The sequence below is a fragment of the Myotis yumanensis genome, unplaced genomic scaffold (assembly GCF_028538775.1).
Source record: "Myotis yumanensis isolate MYYU_CA2020_CCGP unplaced genomic scaffold, mMyoYum1.0.hap1 SCAF_1, whole genome shotgun sequence".
NCBI classification, from domain to species: domain Eukaryota; kingdom Metazoa; phylum Chordata; class Mammalia; order Chiroptera; family Vespertilionidae; genus Myotis; species Myotis yumanensis.
The window spans coordinates 140,267,939-140,289,379 of NW_027223752.1; the positions used below are offsets into that span (position 1 = coordinate 140,267,939).

General features: G+C 39.9%; 1 protein-coding gene across 1 annotated transcript in view; it reads right to left on the reverse strand.

Annotated features, from left to right (window-relative positions):
* The window catches only part of CUBN (cubilin), a 296,326-nt gene that overhangs the window by 31,189 nt on the left and 243,696 nt on the right, over positions 1 to 21,441 (reverse strand). Inside the window, exon 59 of the mRNA XM_070408021.1 lies at positions 19,188 to 19,405. Coding sequence (XP_070264122.1) covers positions 19,188 to 19,405 — 218 coding nt within the window. The remainder of the gene's footprint in view (positions 1 to 19,187; positions 19,406 to 21,441) is intronic.

Below are 21,441 nucleotides of genomic sequence, written 5' to 3' on the forward strand. Positions count from 1 at the left end.
GCAAAACTCCAGCAAGATTTTTCCATCAACATAAAAATGTTTATATAAAGTTTACATGGAGAGGCACAGGCCTTCAAATAGCTAAAACAATCTTGAGAAAGAAGAATAAAGTAGGAAGAATCAGTCTATCTCAAACTAAGTCTTACTATAAAGCAACAGTAATCAAGACAGTGCAATATTGGTGGAGGTTTAGACACCTAGATCAATGGAACAGAATAGAAAACCCAGAAATAGATCCCCCACAAATATGCCTGACTGCTTTTTTTCCAAAGGTGCAAAAGCAATTTAATGAAGGAGAGACAGTCTTTTCAACATATAGTGCCAGAGCAATTGGACATCAGAGGCAAAAATTAACTTCGACCTAAACCTCAGACATTAAACAAAAATTACTTCAAAACAACCACAGACATAAAATGAAAAACGTAAACCATGAAACTTTTATATAAATTCAGAACAGAAACTCTTTCATACCTCAGGATAGGCAGAGTCTTTAGCATTGACACCAAAAGCATGATACATAAAAGAAAAAATGATAAACCGGGCTTTAGTAAAATTAAAAACTTCTGTGCTAAGAAAGGCCTTTAAGAGGATGAAAAGATAAGCTATGGATTGGGAGAAAATCTTTGTAAACCACATAGGACTACTTTTTCAGAATATATAAAAATTTTCAAAACCCAATAGTGAAAAAACAAATAATCCAATTAGAAAACAGGCAAAAGATAGGAAAAGATATTTCAGCAAAGATGATTTACATATGACAAAAAAAGCACATGAAAATTGTTCACCAAAGGGAAATGCCAATTAAAACCACCACATATCATCTGATAATCCTGGCCAAAATAATAGTCTCTAGTCCAGTGATGGCGAACCTATGACACGCATGTCAGAGATGACATGTGAACTCATTTTTTTGGTTGATTTTTCTTTGTTAAATGGCATTTAAATATATAAAATAAATATAAAAAATATACATCTTTGTTTTACTATGGTTGTAAATATCAAAAAATTTCTATATGTGACACGGCACCAGAGTTAAGTTAGGGTTTTTCAAAATGCTGACATGCTGAGCTCAAAAGGTTCACCATCACTGCGTCTAGTCACTCTGCCTCTCTCTCTCTATGCCTCTCTCTCCCTCTGCCTCTCTCTCTCTCCCTCGCTTCCTCTCTCCCTCCCTTCCCCCCTCCCCCCCATCCCCCCCCACACACAGATAGATCATTGTAGAACACAGCACTCTACAATGGGATGTTGATGGGGTTGGGGGTCCCAAAGTATGGACAGCACAAAAGGTACTCTTCAGTGTTTCCTAACCAAAATAATAGAATCCAGATGGCATCTTAAAGTGCTGAATAAAATAAATGGAAAATTATAATTCCATATTCAGAAAAAATTATCCAACAAAATTTAAGACAAAATAAAGCCTTTCTCAGAAAAACCAAGACAAGTTTTTACCAGAAGTTTTGCAATAAATAAAAAAACCACTAAATGAAGCTCTTCTAAAAGAAAGAAATTGATCCCATATGGAAGCACAGAAATGCAGGAAGAAAAAAAACAATGGGAAGTATTACTCATTGCATAAAACAATGAAAATGTTTTATCGCTTAAAATAGATATAGAATTAATATAATTAACATTAATAGCAAAAAGACAGTAAGTGGCTAAATGAATTTAAAAGGTTTTAAGGTCCTTGACTTATCATGAAGTACTAAAATGACTAGTTTTAAGTTAGATTCGAATGAGTCAAGAATATTGTAATCTCTAACATAACCACCAAAAGAAGAACAAAAAAATGTACAAGTAATATATGTTTAAAAGATATACACAAAGAGACATATATAGGGTTTATGTTCTAAAAATTACACATTAAAAGAGTAATAAAACTGATCAATTTAAAAAGACAAGAAAGAATAATTCAAAAACGTAAGAACAGGTGGGACCAACAGGATCCAAGTAAAACAATGGTTTGTTTAAATCCAATAATGTTTGTAATTTTATTCTATGTAAAGACACTAAATCCTCCAACTGAAATATAAAGCAAAACAAAATCCCAATATATTCTTTGAGATAGCAAAAGGTTGAAAGTGAAGAGGCTGTACAATATAGCATGCAAACATGAATTGAAAGAAAGCTAAGGAAGCTATACTACATCAGAGAAAGTAGACAGTAAAGCAAGAAGCATTTAAAAAGTATATTGCAGGAAAAAAACCCAACATGGCGGCATAGGAAAACACCGGAAATTGCTGCCTCCGACAACAACTTCAAAAATACAACTAAAAGAGAGAACAGTCATCATCCAGAACCACAGGAAGGCTGGCTGAGTGGAAATTCTACAACTAGAAGGAAAGAGAAGAGCACACAGACTCAGAGGAGCTACGAAAGTAAAGTGCAGAGGTATGGAGGCTCCGGTGCGCGCGGAAAGGCGCGGGCACCTGAGGACTCGGCTGTCTTTTTGAATCTGGAGGGAGTCACAAGCTCCCGACTGCTCTGAACTCCGGTTCCGGGAAATCTCTGGGGTCCCCCGGCTCATACGGGGAGAAACTGGACGGTCTGGCAGCAGGCAGAACTCGGAACTTGAGGGCGGCTTTCCCTCAGAGGTGCTGGCGGCAGTTACCTGGACACTGAGATGCACGGCCCCTTAGGGCAGGGCTGAGAATCAGCCATAGCTGCTTGCTCCTCCACCCTGTTGATTCCAAGACCCTGCACCTTCCAGGCTGCTGCAAAGCCTTTTGCATATGAATGCCCGGGTCCTTTGCAACCTGATAATTACCTAACAAATTGCAGCTGGGCCAGACAGACTCAGAACTTCCAAGAGAAGGCCCAAGGCCCCACAGCAGCTTGCATTGCTTCTCAGCTGGGCCTCATCTGGGCACCCCCAAACCCCCAAAAAAGGAAGGGGAATCTGCATATCTCTTCGTAGCTCCTGCTGGGTAACCTCAGGAAGAGGCTTAATTAGCACCTCCTTAGATCCAAGAGCCAGTGTACCCAGTGGTCAGAGTGGGACCATCCAGATTACAACTCCTCAGATTCATAAGGAACACACTCAGGGGGCAGACTCAGTGAGCACCAAAGCCCCACTGAAGCAAGTCTTGCCCCAGAAGGGTGTCTTCAGTACAGAAGTTCTCCCACTGCAGACACAGCTGATTCTCACTGCCAATTGGCCTGGAGGTCAATTACTCCCAGTGACACCTAAAACAATCAAGGCATAACTACAACAAGACTGTGCACAAAGCCCACAAGGGGGTGCACCAAGAGTGTCCACCTCAGGTAACTGGGGAGGCTGAGCCACTGGGCCCTGTAGGACACCTAGCACACAAAACCACTCTACCAACACAGGGAAGCAGACAAAATGCGAAGACAAAGAAACAGGTCACAAATGACAGAAATGGAGGACAGCAAACGACTGGACATAGAGTTCAAAACCACGGTTCTAAGATTTTTCAAGAATTTTATGGAAACCGCCGATAAATGTAGTGAGATCCTCAAGAAATCCAGTGAGACCCTCGATGTGATAAAGGACCAACTAGAAATTAAGCATACACTGACTGAAATAAAGAATATTATACAGACTCCCAACAGCAGACCAGAGGAGCGCAAGAATCAAGTCAAAGATTTGAAATACGAAGAAGCAAAAAACACCCAACTGGAAAAGCAAAATGAAAAAAGAATCCAAAAATACGAAGATAGTGTAAGGAGCCTCTGGGACAACTTCAAGCGTACCAACATCAGAATTATAGGGGTACCAGAAGAAGAGAGAGGGCAAGATATTGAAAACCTATTTGAAGAAATAATGACAGAAAACTTCCCCTACCTGGTGAAAGAAATAGACTTCCAGGTCCAAGAAGCACAGAGAACCCCAAACAAAAGGAATCCAAAGAGGACCACACCAAGACACATCATAATTAAAATGCCAAGAGCAAAAGACAAAGAGAGAATCTTAAAAGCAGCAAGAGAAAAAAAGTCAGTTACCTATAAGGGAGTACCCATACGACTGTCAGCTGATTTCTCAACAGAAACCATGCAGGCCAGAAGAGAGTGGCAAGAAATATTCAAAGTGATGAATAGCAAGAACCTACAACCAAGAAAGATTACTTTATCCAGCAAAACTATCATTCAGAATTGAAGGTCAGATAAAGAGCTTCACAGATAAGAAAAAGCTAAAGGAGTTCATCACCACCAAGCCAGCATTATATGAAATGCTGAAATGTATTCTTTAAGAAGAGGAAGAAGAAAAAGGAACTCTTACCATTTGCCACACCATGGATGGAACTAGAGAGCATTATGCTGAGTGAAATAAGCCAGTCAGAGAAGGATAAATACCACATGATCTCACTCATTTGTGGAATATAATGAACATCATAAACTGATGAACAAAGACTGATCCAGAGACGAAGAGGCATTGATTGTACTGTCGGGCCTTGGAGGGAAGGTAGGGGAGGGTGGGGGTAAGGGGGAAAGATCAACCAAAGGACTTACATGCAAGCATATAGGTCTAACCAATGGACACGGACAACGGGGGGGTGAGGGCATGAGCGGAGGGGGGGGGGTAGGGGGTAACATGGGTATAAGGACACATATGTAATATCTTAATCAATAAAATATATATATATATATATATATATATATATATATATATATATATATAAAGTATATTGCAGAATGATACGAGTCAATTCACTGGGATGATACAATAATTTTAAATGTATACCCGCCATGTGAAAGAGGATGAAACTCTAGCCCAGACCTTTCAACCGAGCTTCTAATTCTTATATCTGGTATCTATCTTATATCAAAACAATCGACTGTTTCCCTTTGCACATGAGACAAAGCCCTGGGCATCTAGTCCCTGCTTATCTCTCCTGTCTCAGCTTTTGCCCCAAAGCATTACCATTCAATGTGCAGGTCAGTCTCTATAGCCTCTGAAATGCTATGTGTCTGTAACTTTGTACATGCTTCATTTTCCTCATAGAATGTCTGTTTCCCAGTGAGTGTCTTCTCACCCTTCTAAGTTAATACTATATATAGCTAACATTTATCGCATGCCAAATAAGAGCCAGCCCTAAGAGGTAGTTACTATTAGTGTGTCCATTATATAGAGGAGAAAATTAAGACAAAGCACAGGTCATTTGTTCAAGGTTGAACTTGGGATGTATAAGAATTGGGTTTGAATTTAGGAAGTCTAGCTCCAGAGATTATGTTCATAACAATTACACTATAATTCAGGGTTCATATTCCCTAAGCTGCTCTCTCTAATAGTCTTGTGTCCTCTTTACTATATACCAAAGTATCACAGATCCTTTCTTCTCTGCCTCCACTGTCCTTTGCAGATATTTATGTCAAAAAGCATTTACCATACTGAATTTACAATTATTTACTGATTCTTTTACCTTGTAAACTTCCCAAGAATAGGGAAAAGCTCATTGCCTGCATAATAAGTAGCTGGTGAATATTATTGAACAAGCAATGAAGAAGTGAATAGAAAATATAGTTATTGGAGGTGGATTTTTGCTTTCTAGCCTAAATTTATAAGGGGGATTCTTTAAATTAAATAAATTTCTTGATTTATAAAGTTGTTACTATATTATAAACATTATCTATGTATGAATGTATGTGTATATATATAATTCTTTTATGTTTTTATTGATTTTTAGAGCAAGAGGAAGAGAGAGGATAGATAGAAACATCGATGGGAGAGAAAGATAATTGATTGGCTGCCTCCTGCATGCCCCCTACTGGGGATCAAGACCACAACCCAGGCATGTGCTCTGATAGGGAGTTGAACCAGTGACCTCCCGATTCCTGGGTTGATGTTCAACCGCTCAGCCACACTGGCCAGGCCATCTATACTAATAAAAGGGTAATATGCTAATTAAACCGGATCGACTGGACATCTTCTGGACGTCCGAATTCCTTCCAAAGCCACGGTGGCAAGGGCCGAGGTAGAGGCAGTTAGGGGTGATCAGGCCGGCAGGGGAGGGCAATTGAGGGTGATCAGGCAGGCAGGCAAGTGGTTAGGAGCCAGTGGTCCTGGATTGTGAGAGGGATGTCCGACTGCCGGTTTAGGCCTAATCCCACAGAGATCGGGCCTAAACCGGAAGTCAGTTATCCCCCAAGAGGTCCCAGATTGGAGAGGGTGCAGGTCGGGCTGAGGGATACCCCCCTCCCATGCACAAATTTCGTGCACCAAGCCTCTAGTCTATATATATATAAAAGGCTAATATGCTAAGTGTCCTTCCCTCTGTCCAATGGGTCACTATGACACGCACTGACCACCAGGGGGCAGACACTCAATGCAGGAGCTGCCATGATGCACAGAGAAATGACACCTCCAACCTGGCACCTACAAAGCAACACTTGGCTTCCCCCATGTGGGACATAAGCCCTGCCACCATCTCATAGCGACAGACCACCAAATCATAGCCAATGCTGCCGAGACCCCGTGGGCTAAGACCCCATGGAGCAAAATGCAGCCCATAGCCCAGCCCGGAAATGGTCGCTGTAGGCACTGGGTAATGACGTCATGTAGCAACGCCCAGCTTTCTCTCCCTAGTGACAACTAGCCTCCTTATAGTTTCTTCAGCCCAGGAACACGACTTGCTTTATAACCAGGTGGAAACACTTTACACTGTAACTAAATGTCTGTGAAGCGTTTTTCCGTGCCTCATCTCATTTGATCCTCACAGAAGTCCTGAAGTAGGTAGATAGCAGACTCAGAGGAATCCTATTTTCTTTTCATTAGCCAGAAAATGGAGATTTAGAAAACTTAGAAAGTTGACCCAACTGAAAAGAAGTAAGAAATGCTGGACCTTGAAAATGACTTAAGGTTTTCTCACTGCACAAAAGATAGTCAAACACTGCTGCAGTTAAATATTTTACCCTTTGTTCTCCCTGAGTGACCTACAATAATAATCTGCTTCATGTTGATATTTACTGCTGTGTTGCTGACAATTATCTGAAAGAGAAGTTGTGTTGCTTCACTGGGCTAGAAAAAGTGTAGCTACATCAGAAAGCAGGTCTAATTAAGCAAGTTCATTCTATATATATAAAAGGCTAAGTTGACTTGCGCATGTGCAATACATAAAAAGCTCTCCCTGGTGCCAATTGCACGTGTATGTGTTCCCATCTGTCATTGTCAATCGTGAATTTGGTTGACACTTCTATTATAAAGAAAGGGCGAATAGCGATATTAAAATATTTCTTCTAATTAATTTCCTTTCAATGTGCATGAATTCGTGCACTGGGCCACTATTATATAATATTTTTAAACAAATGACTTTTTGGTTCTTTATAAACCTGTTTTAAAAGCAAATTTAGTTGACTTTTGTGACATATTTGATTGTGAAAACACAATTAGCAGGACAACAATAAAAATATCACTAAACGGCCCTAGCCAGTTTGGCTCAGTGCATACAGCATTGGTCTGCTGACTAAAGGGTCCCAGGTTTGATTCCAGTCAAGGGCATGTACCTCAGTTGCAGGTTCATTCCTGGCTCTGGGAGGCAACCAATCATGTGCTTCTCTCACAGTGATGTTTCTTTCTCTATGTCTCTCCCTCTCCCTTCCATTCTCTCTAAAAATCAGTGGGAAAATATCCTTGGGTAAGGATTAACATATATAACTAAAAGGTTTTAAATGCTTCCTAAGGGGTAGGTTTTTAGTAGAAAAATGCTTCTCTAGGAGACCAAGATGGCGGCGTAGGTAAACACCGGAGACCACTGCCGCAAACAACCATTTCAAAAATACAACTAAAAGACTGAATGGACATCACCCAGAACCACAGGAAGGCTGGCTGAAGAGAGACTCTACAACTAGAAGGAAAGAGAACAGCAAATCGAGGCTCAGAGGCGGCGCAGAGTGGAAAATACAAAAGTACCGAGGTGCGCGCGCAAAGCGGGCTGGTGGCTGAGGGCGCGGTTGTCGTTTTCTGTCGGGAGTGAGTCTCAGACTCTGGGCTCCAGATCCGGGCGAGTCTCTAGGGACCCAGACTCAAACGGGAGAAGCGGGATTATCCGGCATCAGTTGGAACCTGAGGGCAGCTTTCTCTCCGAGGTTTGCAGCGGCTGCCGGGGTTCTGAGAAGCAGAGCCTCTGGGAACGGGACTGAGCGTGGCCATAACTGCTCCCTCTGCTCGCCCTGTTGATCCTGCCCCGCCCAGGCCCTGCGCACAGCCATTTGCCGGATCGCCTCAGGCAAAGGCTGGATTAGCGCCTCCCCAGAAGGCAGACGTTTTCCATACAGCTGATTCCTATAGCCAGTCGGCCTGGGGGTCAAATCCCTCTAGTGTTAACTACAACAATTAAGGCTTGGCTAGAACAAGACTGCGCACAGAGACCACAAGGGGGTGCACCAAGAAAGCATAAAAGATGCGGAGACAAAAAAACATGACAGAAATGGAGGATATGGAGCTAAGAATCGCAATTTTGAGGGCTTGCCATAAATTTGTGCAGAGCCTCACGAAAACTAATGAGACCCTCGATGCTACGATAAAGAAATTAGAAAGTAAGCATACACGGACTGAAATAAAGAATATTATACCCAATAGCAGACCAGAAGAGTACAATAATCAAACCAAAGATTCGACAAAAAACACCCAATTGGAAAAGCAAAATGAAAAAAGAATCCGAAAGTGTGAAGATAGTGTAAGGAGCCTCTGGGACAGCTTTAAGCGGTCTAATATCAGAGTCATTGGAGTGCCAGAAGATGAGAGACAGCAAGATATTGAAAACCTATTTCAAGAAATAATGGCAGAAAACTTCCCCCACCTGGTGAAAGAAATGGACTTACAGGTCCAACAAGCGCAGAGAACCCCAAACAAAAGGAATCCAAAGAGGACCACACCAAGACACATCATCATTAAAATGCCAAGAGCAAAAGACAAAGAGAAAATCTTAAAAGCAGCAAGAGAAAGAGGCTCAATTACCTACAAGGGAATACCCATACGACTGTCAGCTGATTTCTCAACAGAAACTTTGCAGGCCAGAAGGGAATGGCAAGAAATATTCAAAGTGCTGAATACCAAGAACCTACAACCAAGATTACTTTATCCAGCAAAGCTATCATTCAGAATTGAAGGTCAGATAAAGAGCTTCACAGATAAGGAAAAGCTAAAGGAGTTCATCACCGCCAAACCAGTATTATATGAAATGCTGAAAGGTATCCTTTAAGAAGAGGAAGAAGAAGAAAAAGGTAAAGATACAAATTATGAACAACAAACATGCATCTATCAACAAATGAATCTAAGAATCAAGTGAATAAATAACCTGATGTACAGAATGAACTGGTGATTATAATAGAATCAGGGACATAGAAAGGGAATAGACTGACTATTCTTGGGGGAAAAAGGGGTGTGGGAGATGCGGGAAGTGACTGGACAAAAATCATGCACCTATGGATGAACACAGTGGGTGGGGAGTGAGGGTGGAGGGTGGGGTGGGAGCTGGAAGGAGGGGAGTTATGGGGGGAAAAAAGAGGAACAAATGTAATAATCTGAACAATAAAGATTTAATTTAAAAAAAAAAAAAAATGCTTCTCTAGCTAAAAACTTGCAATGACAAATGACCTTAGGTCTGTTACTTAAGAAAATTTAATCTTAGATTTTAGCAGACAGAGCAAAATTCATAAATTTGTAAAATTCAGGACACATTAGTGTACAGCAATACTATTTTAAAAAAGTAAAACTACTCAACATTGGCAATTACAAAATCAAAACTTAATCAAAAGTTGAAAATGTTCTGTTTAGAGGGGTCAGGATCAATAGCAATGTGCTACTTAGTACTCATATATAGGTTACAATAAAAAGATGTGAGATTTATAAAATCAGGCCAAGCATTGAATAGCTTTTTAATAGTAATTAAAACAAGGAATTGTTTATTGTTCTTGTGGCTATATTAGGTTGTGCATGGTGCTATGTGTATTTCAACTTTTACTAGTCTGGTGGCAATATTATTTCATTGACACAGGGATTATTTTTTTAATTCTGCTCTAAACTTGCTAAGGAACATGGGCTTAGTTCCCCAATTTATAAATTAAATTATATGCTAAGAATACCACTCAGGGTTACATCATAAAAACAAATGTCTGAATTTCTTCATTTTGTTAGACTGTTGTGGTAAGGAATTTTTCTAAATTGGAGGCCATAATATGGGACTAGAGTTCTTTGGTTATAGAGATTTATTATTCTTATATTCCAATTCAATTATCCTATATAATAAAGAGCTAATATGCTAATTAGACCAAACAGCAGAACAACCATCTGGATGACCTTCTGGAAGAAGCCAGGGCAGCGAGGGCCGAGGCAACCAGGGCTGCTAGGGCCAAGGCAGCCAGGACTGCGAGGGCCGAGCCCCTTGCACAAATTTCATGCATCAGGCCTCTAGTACTTTACATAACTGTGTTAATTCTTTATCATCATGCCATGCAAAGCCAATAAAACATGTGACATTTGTCAACAGCAGACAGGTAATTGGCTTTTACTGCTTATATAATATACTAGAGGCCTGATGAACGAAGATGAGTGCAAGAATGGGCCTTCCTTCCCCTGGCTGCTGGCACCGCTATCGCTCCAGCCAGAACTGCCTTTCCACCTTCGCCTCAGCCTAGCGCAGCCTTTCTGCCTTCATTCTGGCCTGGAGCCACCTTTCCGCCTTCCCATGCTGCCCAGAGGCCCTGAGCGGCTGGAGCGGTGTGGAATGCTTACGTCGTCACCATGGCAATGATGCAAGCATTCTGCCTCGCCCCCGGCCACTCGGCACCTGCATATGCAAATTAACCCGCCACCTTTGTTGGGTTAATTTGCATACTCACTCCTGATTGACTTGTGGGCGTCATGAAGGTATGGTCAATTTGCATATTTCTCTTTTATTAGTGTAGACTAGAGGCCCAGTGCATGAAATTCTGCACTCAGGGGGGTCCCTCAGCCCAGCCTGTGCCCTCTCATAGTTTAGGACCCCTCAGGGGATGTCCACCTGCCAGCAGTCAGACATCCCTCTCACAGTCCGGGGCTCTCGCAGTCCAGGACCCTTCGGTCCTTACCACCTGCCTACAGAGGAGGTGGGAGAGGCTCCCGACACTGCTGCTGTACTCGCTAGCCAAGAGCCCGGCTTCAGGCTGAGTGGCACTCCCCCTGTGGGAGCACACTGACCATCAGGGGGCAGCTCCTGCATTGAGCGTCTGCCCCCTGGTGGTCAGTGCACATCATAGTGACTGGTCAACTGGTCGTTTGGTCATCCGGTTGTTTAGTCACTTAGGCTTTTATATATATAGATTGTATTATAAAATACATATATTGTACATATATATGTATAAAATATATGCATAGATATTTCATATACTATAATAATAAATATAGTACTATAATAGTAAATATAGTACTATTTGTAAATATAAATATTTATAATATAAATACAATAAATATTTAAATATCTTTTATATTATAAAATATATATTATATAAGGTTTAAAATATTTAATAAATAAATTATTATATCTAATAATATAAACATTATATAATATATAAGTATTTATAATAAAAAGTTATATAATATAAATGTTGTGAATATAATTACACTGTATTATACTATTTACAAACAGTGTATTTTATTGAAATATATATTATATCTTTCTTTGTGGAAAGGAGGAGAGAGTGATTGCTACAGTTATGTGCAATATTTAGATACAACAGGATATTACCAAATGCACTATTTGGGACTAAGTACAAATTAGAATGTTGCCACTAGAAAGCAGGCAGTGTCAAATGAGGAGGTAAAAGTGGAGAAAAGTAGCTGTTTCTACCTAAAAGAGTACTAAAAGAAATGACTTGCCTCTCAGAAAATTCCCCCAGAACCTCCCCTGGTCTCTGGGTTATCAATGGCCAGAAGTGATTTGGGCTGATTAAGAAACCTATGAATTTGGAGACAGTGCTACCTGGTTCAAACTTGGCTTTACCTTTTAGGAACCCTGGGACTGCAGACAAATTACCTAATCTCTTTACTTCCTACTTCCTCCTTCGTAAACTGGGATAGTGCCTGACTTTGGGGTAGCTGTGAGGATTAGATAAAATAATGTGTGTAGGTGCTCAGTGACAGGGGCCCATTATCATTGAGCCCAGGGATTTTTGTGACAAGTCTTCACTTGGGAGTGAGCAGAATATAAACCTAACACATAAAGTTAATAGATTTTTTAATATATCAATATGAAGAATACATGCCCTAACCGGTTTGGCTCAGTGGATAGAGCATTGGCCTGCGGACTGAAAGGTCCCAGGTTCGATTCCGGTCAAGGGCCTGTATCTTGGTTGCGGGCACATCCCCAGTAGGATGTGTGCAGGAGGCAGCTAATTGATGTTTCTCTCTCATCGATGTTTCTATCTCTCTATCCCTCGCCCTTCCTCTCTGTAAAAAACCAATAAAATTTATTTTTAAAAAAAATGAAGAATACAGTCCTGTAAACATAATAATGTTTTGTTTCTAAAAAACTGATTTACAGCCAAAGAATTTTTAAAAATGTTTACTGCTAACCAGATATAACTTGCATGCTCCTGGGGACACTACACCAAGGCAGGCTGATCTGAGTAACGATAATGATTATAGAGAATTTATGGTCACAAAAAATTTAACCCAAAAGGTCCAATTATCTGAGAAAACTGGGTTACATTTTGGGCAGGTCTGGCATGGCTTAAGTTATAAATAATAACTGTTTCCAAGCTCTTGTTTACCTGAATATTTTTCAAAATGTTACCTTATAATTTACCAGTAATTCACTTTTGTCTCTTAGCTTGGTCTCCACAATAGCATCTGGTCACGTGGGAAGTGGGCGGGCATGAACTCTGATACTGGAATATATTTTAATAAAAACCTTTCCTTTATTTTTGCTGATCTGGAATTTTACTCCTGTCTATTTGCTTTTGTAAGGTTTGGATGAACTAAGCATTTGTTAGTTTCTTTATCCTCTTTCCGCATTCTCAGCCCAGCAAAAAACCCTTTTCAGTAAAACCCACAAAGGACAAACTGCAGATAACCTTGTCTTTGGCATCAGCTCCCAAGAGAAGTCCAATCACTAGTGAGAGACTTACAAAGGGCAGAAATAAGTTTAGTCCAGTTTTCTGCAGTGGGTTTACAATTCCAGCTCATCTCATTCTCAGACTTTAGCAGAGAGAACAAATGACATTAAGAGAATAGACAAACAACATGCTTTCTAGTAATACCCCCATTATTGCTAAACCCCGAGCTATTTGACAGTGACTTATAAAATTATTCAAGCTATAATTCAACTATTTTATTGCACTTGTACTTCTATAAGAAATGTGGTTTTGAAGCTTATATCAGGCTGCTAAGAAGTAAATAGCAACGTACACACATTGATGTTTATTGTCATTGAATATTTTTAAGTTTATTCTTGTATTGTTTTGCTACAGAATTTTAGAATGCCTCTCAAGGTCCAAACTTAACATCAAAACTGTGAAACTTAAAAATAACTAGAAGTCAAAAGGAAGTTGTCATGTCTTTATATTTTTCTCTATTTCTTGTGATCAGATTTCCCATCACTGGGGCCCAGTCTCATCAGCTTTCTCGGTCTCGCTTTCCATCTTCCCTGTTCCCTCTCACTAGTGAACCTTTGTTCGACTCCCTCAACATCATCCCGCCTCGGCCCTGTTTTCCTTTAGCACCTTTGAGAGGAATTTCCAGATGTTAAGGTAGCAGGTAAAAACCTAGAGGCCAGACACACATGACCCAAATGTTGAGTCTGATCTTATATTCCTAAATCTGTAAGAGTGAAAGTGATCCAATTGACTATCCCAAGTAGTAGCTGAACTACATGAACCACAATTGCATTTTGAGAGTGAAGCATATCTAGGTATAAAATAATGTATAAAATGCTGTATACACTGAGTGGCCAGATTATTATGACGGGCCAGATTATTATGACCACCCCATCAGTACTTCATTGACACTTCCGAAAATACTGAATATTGAAAACTTCCTAAGCAAATACTCTCAAGGTTTTATTATTATTATTATTATTATTTGCATAACTAATTCACTTCATTGTACTGATGGGGTGGTCATAATAATCTGGCCGGTCATAATAATCTAGCCACTCAGTGTATATTATGTATAACATAATGTAATTATAGAGTGGGCATGATTTATTCACGTACTCTTTAATTTGTCCATACAGCCAATATTGTTGGAGTGACGATTATGTGTTAAGCCTCTGCAAGGCCTTAGAATTAATCAGAATTAGCTTTTGACTTCAGATTTAAGTTATGAAATATACTTTAAGGCTTGATGGTAAGTTTTCATTGCAAAATGAGTAAGAACCAGAAACCACTGTGCCACGAAGTGGTCCTGTTGATAGTAATGACCCCTCACCCCTCCCCCAGTTTAGAGATGAGGTGGGTGGGCCTGGAGCCCTGCAGAAAGCCAGGACTTCAGTATTACTTTCTAACACAGACTTTCTCTTTGACACGTACGGCACTTTACAGAACTGTCTACTCCATCCCCATCACATTCTGAAAAGATAGAAAGTGGTCATACTTCAAACTGACTCTTTTTAGTGGATAAAGTTGAGCTCAGAATTTTATAGGACTTTTCTAAAGCATCTCACCAGGCAATGACGTAATGAAGCAATTGGGTCCTGGCTACCTACTTTCTGGTCGGCAGCGCTTTCAATTTGGGGCGATCCACCTAGTAGACCGTGATTGACTTTGTCCTTGTTAAACATGCACTTTGGTATTATTGCTTTTCTTTCATAGCAAAGGTGTGTGAGTCTGATTTAATGTCAACTGACTCATTCTCCATATGACAAATACTCCAGATGAAGGAAGATGGATAGTGGCCTTTATCCTCAGCACGTGGGCTCTGAGCTACAAGGATCCAGGAGTGTTAGTCATGTGTCCAGGACATGAACCTCTGGTCACTGATGTCCCCTGGTCCCTAATATTGCCATCGTCTCCAGGGCAACGCCTTGTCCTTCTAGGTCTAGGATGTTATCCTGAAGGGGTCATGCCTCACACTCTCCTTGGCAACTCATATATCCAAATGCCTGTGAACTTCATACCTTATTGGGCCAAGTTCAGTTTCTGAGTCTGACATTTTGCCTAAGTGTTACACAATACATTGCTTTAGAAACAAACTAAATGACTGTGGTACTCCACAGTAAATACATGTACTGTAGATCCTTGATCTAACCTATATCCACCAGTTTGGTGTCTAATGTGATGAGCACATCACGAATAGGCTGACTGAGCAGCACTGTGTTATGACACCAGTACAGTAAACAGATGTGGGGCTTTGCTGGTTTAAAAACACATTTGCAAGTCTTAAGTGCTTCATGAGTGAGACAGGTGAGCAAGGTCATGGCCAAAGCAGATCCTGTGGTAAAGGAGGGACAGAATCTCAACCAGCAGAAGTTAATAGAATAAAAGGATACTAGTAAGTGTAGATTCTGTACCGTGGAGCGTGCCCACCTCAGCCAAATCCACAGGACCCGTGGCTTTTGAACTTTATGAGGTCAGCGACACCGTTGACAATGAGATAAAAGCTACATATTTTCTGGAGAAAAATGCTCCAATTTGCAGATATTTCCAGGGTTTCGCAGATCCCCAGGGCCCAGTATGGTCATTTTCCTGGTCGTCAGTCATTCGGGATCAATTATTCATGTCGTGTTGTAGTGCAGGGAGCAAGAGGAAGGCAGACTCCACTGCAGCTGGAGGTCAGCTCTGCTCTGCCTTCCCGCCCTGTGTCCCATCATGTGGCCCTTCACAGCGCAGCTCCACAGAAGAGCAGGCCCGGTTTCACTCCACATTTAGTAATTAACAGCAAACCAGGGGATATTTCCCCAAAATGTGTTCAGGCCCGTTAGCAATGCAAATATAACACATGCACGAGGAGAGTTTACCTGATAATCACATAATTATGTGAGCTGGCTCTTTACTAATTTCTGAGAAATTAAAACAGATGTTTAAAAAGTATCGCCAAGTGCGTCATCTAAATAGTAAAATTGCAAATCTCTAGTGTTTTAAGATAAACTGAACTGAGATGCTGCAGACTAAAACGGTTTCCTCTTCACATCAACTGTTTACTCTGTGAAGAGACTGTTTTCCGGGCTGAAGTGACTGCGCTGGAAACAAGAAGCCGCTGTGTGGCCCACAAAGTTGCTTCTCCTCTTTATGGGGGACACAGGGTGGCTTTACATGGACGGGATGGATGTGAAGGGTGCATCGATATGTAACTAAAATAGCTCATATGATGCTGAATGAAATAAGTCAGTTAGAAAAAGCTAAGACCCATATGATCTCACTCATATGTGGGATATAAAACTGAAACTCCTGAACACAAACAGCAGTGTGGTGGTTGCCAGAGGGAAGGGGTTGGGGGAGAAGTGGATCCAAAAACATGGTGACGGGAGATTTGACTTTGGGTGGTGGACACACGTGCAATATACAGATCTTGTAACATAGAAACCCAGCCTGAAACCTATATGACCATATTAACCAATGTCACCCCAATAAATTTAATTAAAAAGGGGAAATAAAAAAATGTACATCCCCCCAAAAAAGAATAAACTCAGTGTTTCACATAATCACAGCTATAAACCTACTTTTGTATTTTACCTTGTCCCTATGGATTTGCCTATCCTGGACATCCTATCTAATAAAGAGGGAATATGCTAATTTACCCCAACTCTGTCACAAAGATGGTGGCACCCACAGCCAATAAGGAGGGAATATGCTAATTATTGCCACACTCTCAAAGATGGCGGTGTCCACAGCCACAAGATGGCAGCACCCAGTCCCCTCAGCCATGTGCCTGCCTCTGGAGTCCCCCAGTCCCTTTAGCCCCCCAGGGCCGCCCGAGGCTCAGGTAACCAGGGCTGGCTGAAGCTTGTGCTGCTGGCAGTGGCAGCAGCAGAGGTGTGATGGGGGCATCGCCTTCCCCTGATTGCCGGGTCACCTCCTGCCCCTGAGGGCTCCCAGACTGTGAGAGGGGGCAGGCCGGGCTGAGGGACCCCCTCTCCAGTGCATGAGTTTTCATGCACTGAGCCTCTAGTTTCATATAAATGGACATACAAAAAAATAAAAGATTTCATAAACTCCAGAATTCAATCTATTCTTATTCTTCCTCCCCTATTCCTTACCACAAACAACAACAACAAAAAAACAAAACAAGATTAAAATTCTGCAGATGAAAGGTTAATTCAGATGTAAGGTCTTGAAAGCTTTGTGACACCATACAATTCAAAATTATGACACTTGGGTTTTCAGTAAAAAATTACCACTGAAAATTACCTAAATATTTCCAAGTGATTGATGATGTTTGAAGATGAAGAAGAGGTAGAAGTCACCATCATGACATGCAGCCATGAGCTCCATTTCTGCTCTCTACACATCAACCCTTTCTCTAACTGTGACCAGGGAAATTCTAATAAACTGAAAGTGTTCGATGCTCAGGGATGAACGGTACCTCTGACAGTGTAAGATTTTTCCTTCTGTGCCATTTCAGTGCAGTAAAAATCACAATAAATCCAAAAGTGTCTTCTTTGTAGCCCAGAAAAACATAGTAATTTAATGAGGCTGGGGAACACTAGCTAGCTGGCAGGTCTCACACAGATGAAGGCTTGTAGAATGCTTTGAGACTATTTCAATGGCCATGTGAGAAAGCATTAGGAAAAAGAAAAACCTGAAAGCAGGTAACAAGAGCTATGCAAATATATGCCATTTGACTCTAAAGTCTGTGCTAAACGCAAGAGTTTGTGAGTTCTTTTGCACAAAAACAATCTCCAAGGGAAAATTAATTTTTCTTTCAGCCTCCTGTGTTCTGCCCCTGAGACTTGCTTTCAAGTTATTGGTGATATCACTAAGTAGGGTAGGTGGCAAAGTGATTTTCTGATGCAATTTGTCATGCTGTCCATGGCTTACTGTGAAGCCTTTAAAACACTATCTAATTGCTTCCCTCAAGAAATGCACACACACAAAAAACTCATGCCAAATGCAAAGAAGTTTAAGGTAAGCTCTGCTTTGAATCGGAGGCATGAAGGTTATCCACAGGATGGGCTAAAGAGAAAGAAAGAGTTTGAACAATAAGTCAGGATTCTTATTGTGGAAGTTTCCCAGGTTTCTCTGAGATGAGAGTTCACAGAAGATGTGATTTGTTTGGTGACCTGTTCATTTCCAGAACACTGATCAAATGGAAAAATCAACACATTTTCCAGAGTCAAATATAAATGACCTAGATTGTGCCACTGATGCTGTGACTATAGATAAACAGAGGATTGATTAACTACCTTATATGATTTAAAGTTCTGTGTTGATTTTATATAGATAATTATTTCTCACATGGAGTGGTAATAAACCAGGGTTCTATTTTTTATTGATCCACACATTTAGCTTTTCCCTTTACCTCTAGATCATTATTTCCAGTCCAGATTGTTTCTTAAGCTTCAACTTCCTCCTGTATTCTTCATTTAGTTATCTCATAGGCCCTCCAACTCCAAATGCTCCAAACTAAATATAATATTTCTTCCCGGAATCATAGTCTCCTAAGGCACCCTATCCAACAAGTTACTCATAAGAAGTCATCAACAACTTATGTCCTCGTGTAATATATCAAGTTCAAATGCTGTATTTCCAATGTATTCTAACTTCTGAACACCTCTGGGATCTCTACCCTTTCTTCTATTTCTATTCCTGTTGTGTTAATTTGAACCTCCAACATTTCCCATCTGAAATTCTATGATAAGCTTCTTCCTTCTCAGGCCAGAGGGTCCTCTGTGCTTTTCTGCAGCCTAGTACCACTATGATCTTTCCAGAAATCATCTGACCATTCAGTCTTTACTTAACATTCTCCAAGGATCTTAACCATTTTAAGCATAAAGTCAACATAGGCTATGGGTCCTCTGTCTTGATCTGTGCCTAGACTGCCTTTAGGCTCAACTTTCACCATTTTCATGGATGATTAATAAGGTTTGGGTCTTATTTCAGATGGTTGTGTAGACAGACTTTACCTTAGTATACTATAGAAGTACACTTGTTGAGTTATTTTTTAAAAAATCAGAATACATTATTAGTAATTTTAAAAACCAAAACTTTATGTGACATTCCTCTAAACAAATGAAAAGCAACTTTAGTCAGGTGAAATAAAATAAAGCAAAAAATAACAGTCATGAAAAATAGATTTACATGTCCAAAATTCTTACCCAGTGTCTGCCGGAAAGTTATCACCCAACCTCTTGCTGTTTGAAATGCATCTGTCTTGAACACCAGGAGCATACTGTTATTACTGCTCTTAACATTTGGTGGAAGCTTGGAACCACAGAATTTGCCAAGAAGAGGATCAGTGATGTTGTAACCATCATAAATTGCCAGGTAGTCTTGGGAGCAGGAGGTGGAGAGAGCCACATCAAAATCAGTAAACCTGTAAAATGAATCTTATTAATACTGATGTTCTTCATTTGGATTTCCATGAAATAGTACCTTGAGTTTTTGTCTTTAAAAAAAAAAAGACAAAGGCTAAAAGTGAATGTCCAAGTTTTATTTAATAGGAAATATTAGAAACAGTATACTAATCAGTTAAAAAGTTTAGCCAAATTTTTTTTTGAGTAATTCAATATGTCAAAAATCATGATAAGCACTTGGGATATAAAAATAAATTAGATATGGCCCTGAACTTCTAAGAGTTTATAATCAAGGACATATTAATTCTCCTGAGATTAAGTTTTGACAAGTTTAACTGCTATCTATCATTTCAGCAACACTTTAGTATTACAGTCTCATTGAAAGTATGGCACTTACTCTATTCTCTTGTTATTTTGGGGCCATCAAGTGGTACTATCATCCTGTTCTTTACTTATGGGAAGATGCTAACAGAGTGGAGGAAATACTGGTTTTAGAATCAGAGCTCCATTCTTATTCCCACAATCATTGTTTCCTTCTTTGAAAATGGAGTTTAGAGTAAAGTTAACTGAAACAATAGGCAAAAACCAAACCGTGGTGTCAGGCATATAACAGATGTTCTTAAAAAACAAGTGATCATTATTATCATTTTGAAAATGAGGAATATGAAATAAGTTATTTCTCATAAAATAAATTGAAAAATTGAAAAATCGATGGAGGGGAGAATGAACTAAATTCTCTTGAATCTTATTTGATTGCCATAGCCAGAAATTCACATTTAAGATTACTGTGGTGGTCCCAGGAACTTCACCACATATCTTGGCTCTCTGCCTTCTGATATTTGCTTAGGACTGCCTTTCTGTGTACACTCTGAGCTTTGACATGGCCCTAAAACTCACATCTCCATGGCCAAAGCAAGTTTTAGGTGTGATAGGTTCTACCTTTTGGAAGAATTTTATGAAACCACCACTCAGTTTGCCACGTTGCCTGCCCACGGCAGTAATGATCCTGGAAGCAAATGCAGAAATGAAGTTTCCATCAGCCTGAGCCCCTGAGTGACCACAGGGAGCCAGGCCTCTGGGCAGCCACATTGGACATTCTCATTCGAGTGAGAAATAAACTCACTGAGTTAAGCTACTGTGCCTTTGGGTTGTTTGTTATCATTTAGAACCTATCATGACAGATACATCCCTAACTTTTCTTTTCTTTTTTTAAAAATATATTTTATTGATTTTTTACAGAGAGGAAGGGAGAGAGATAGAGAGTTAGAAACATCGATGAGAGAAGAACATCGATCAGCTGCCTCCTGCGCACCTCCTACTGGGGATGTGCCCACAACCAAGGTACATGCTCTTGACCGGAATCGAACCTGGGACCCTTCAGTCCGCAGGCTGACACTCTATCCACTGAACCAAACCGGTTAGGGCTCTAATTTTTCTTATGGCCTAATATGGTATTTTCTTATGGCCTAATATGGTATTTTAGTCTAGGCCTTATGCTCTGTCATTTCAAGTAACTAGTCACAGAGTTCCCAAATAAGCAAGGCCTTCTGACATATTTTTTTTCTTCAGGATTTTATGACTTGTTTACTAATGGCTTACTTTTTAAAATTTTGTTTAAATTATTTATTATTTGGAAAAAAATAAAATAAAAGTTATTTGCTCTCCTGACCTTATTTTTACACTCTTCTGCTTTCTTCATTTTCTTTTGCTAGTAACTGTAATAAATAACACATAGCACAGAGTAATTTGATAATATTTAACAATAAAATACTTGGAAGAGCTTTAAGAAAAAAAGAATCAATTTTTATTTTTTCAAAAAGGTTCCGTTGGTTGATTTTTTTCAAACTGATGATGAAGATCCAGATGAAAAAATTATTTAACCACACTTAACATTAAATGTTCAAGTAAAGGAAGATGAAGGCAGAACAATAGCTAGATAATTTCCACTTTTATTCTCAATAGGCAACATATTTATTTTCTACAACATAAATTTACAAAGAAAAAGAACAATTTGAGTGTCTAGGAGCACTCAAAGCTATTTTGGCGTTTTATTTTG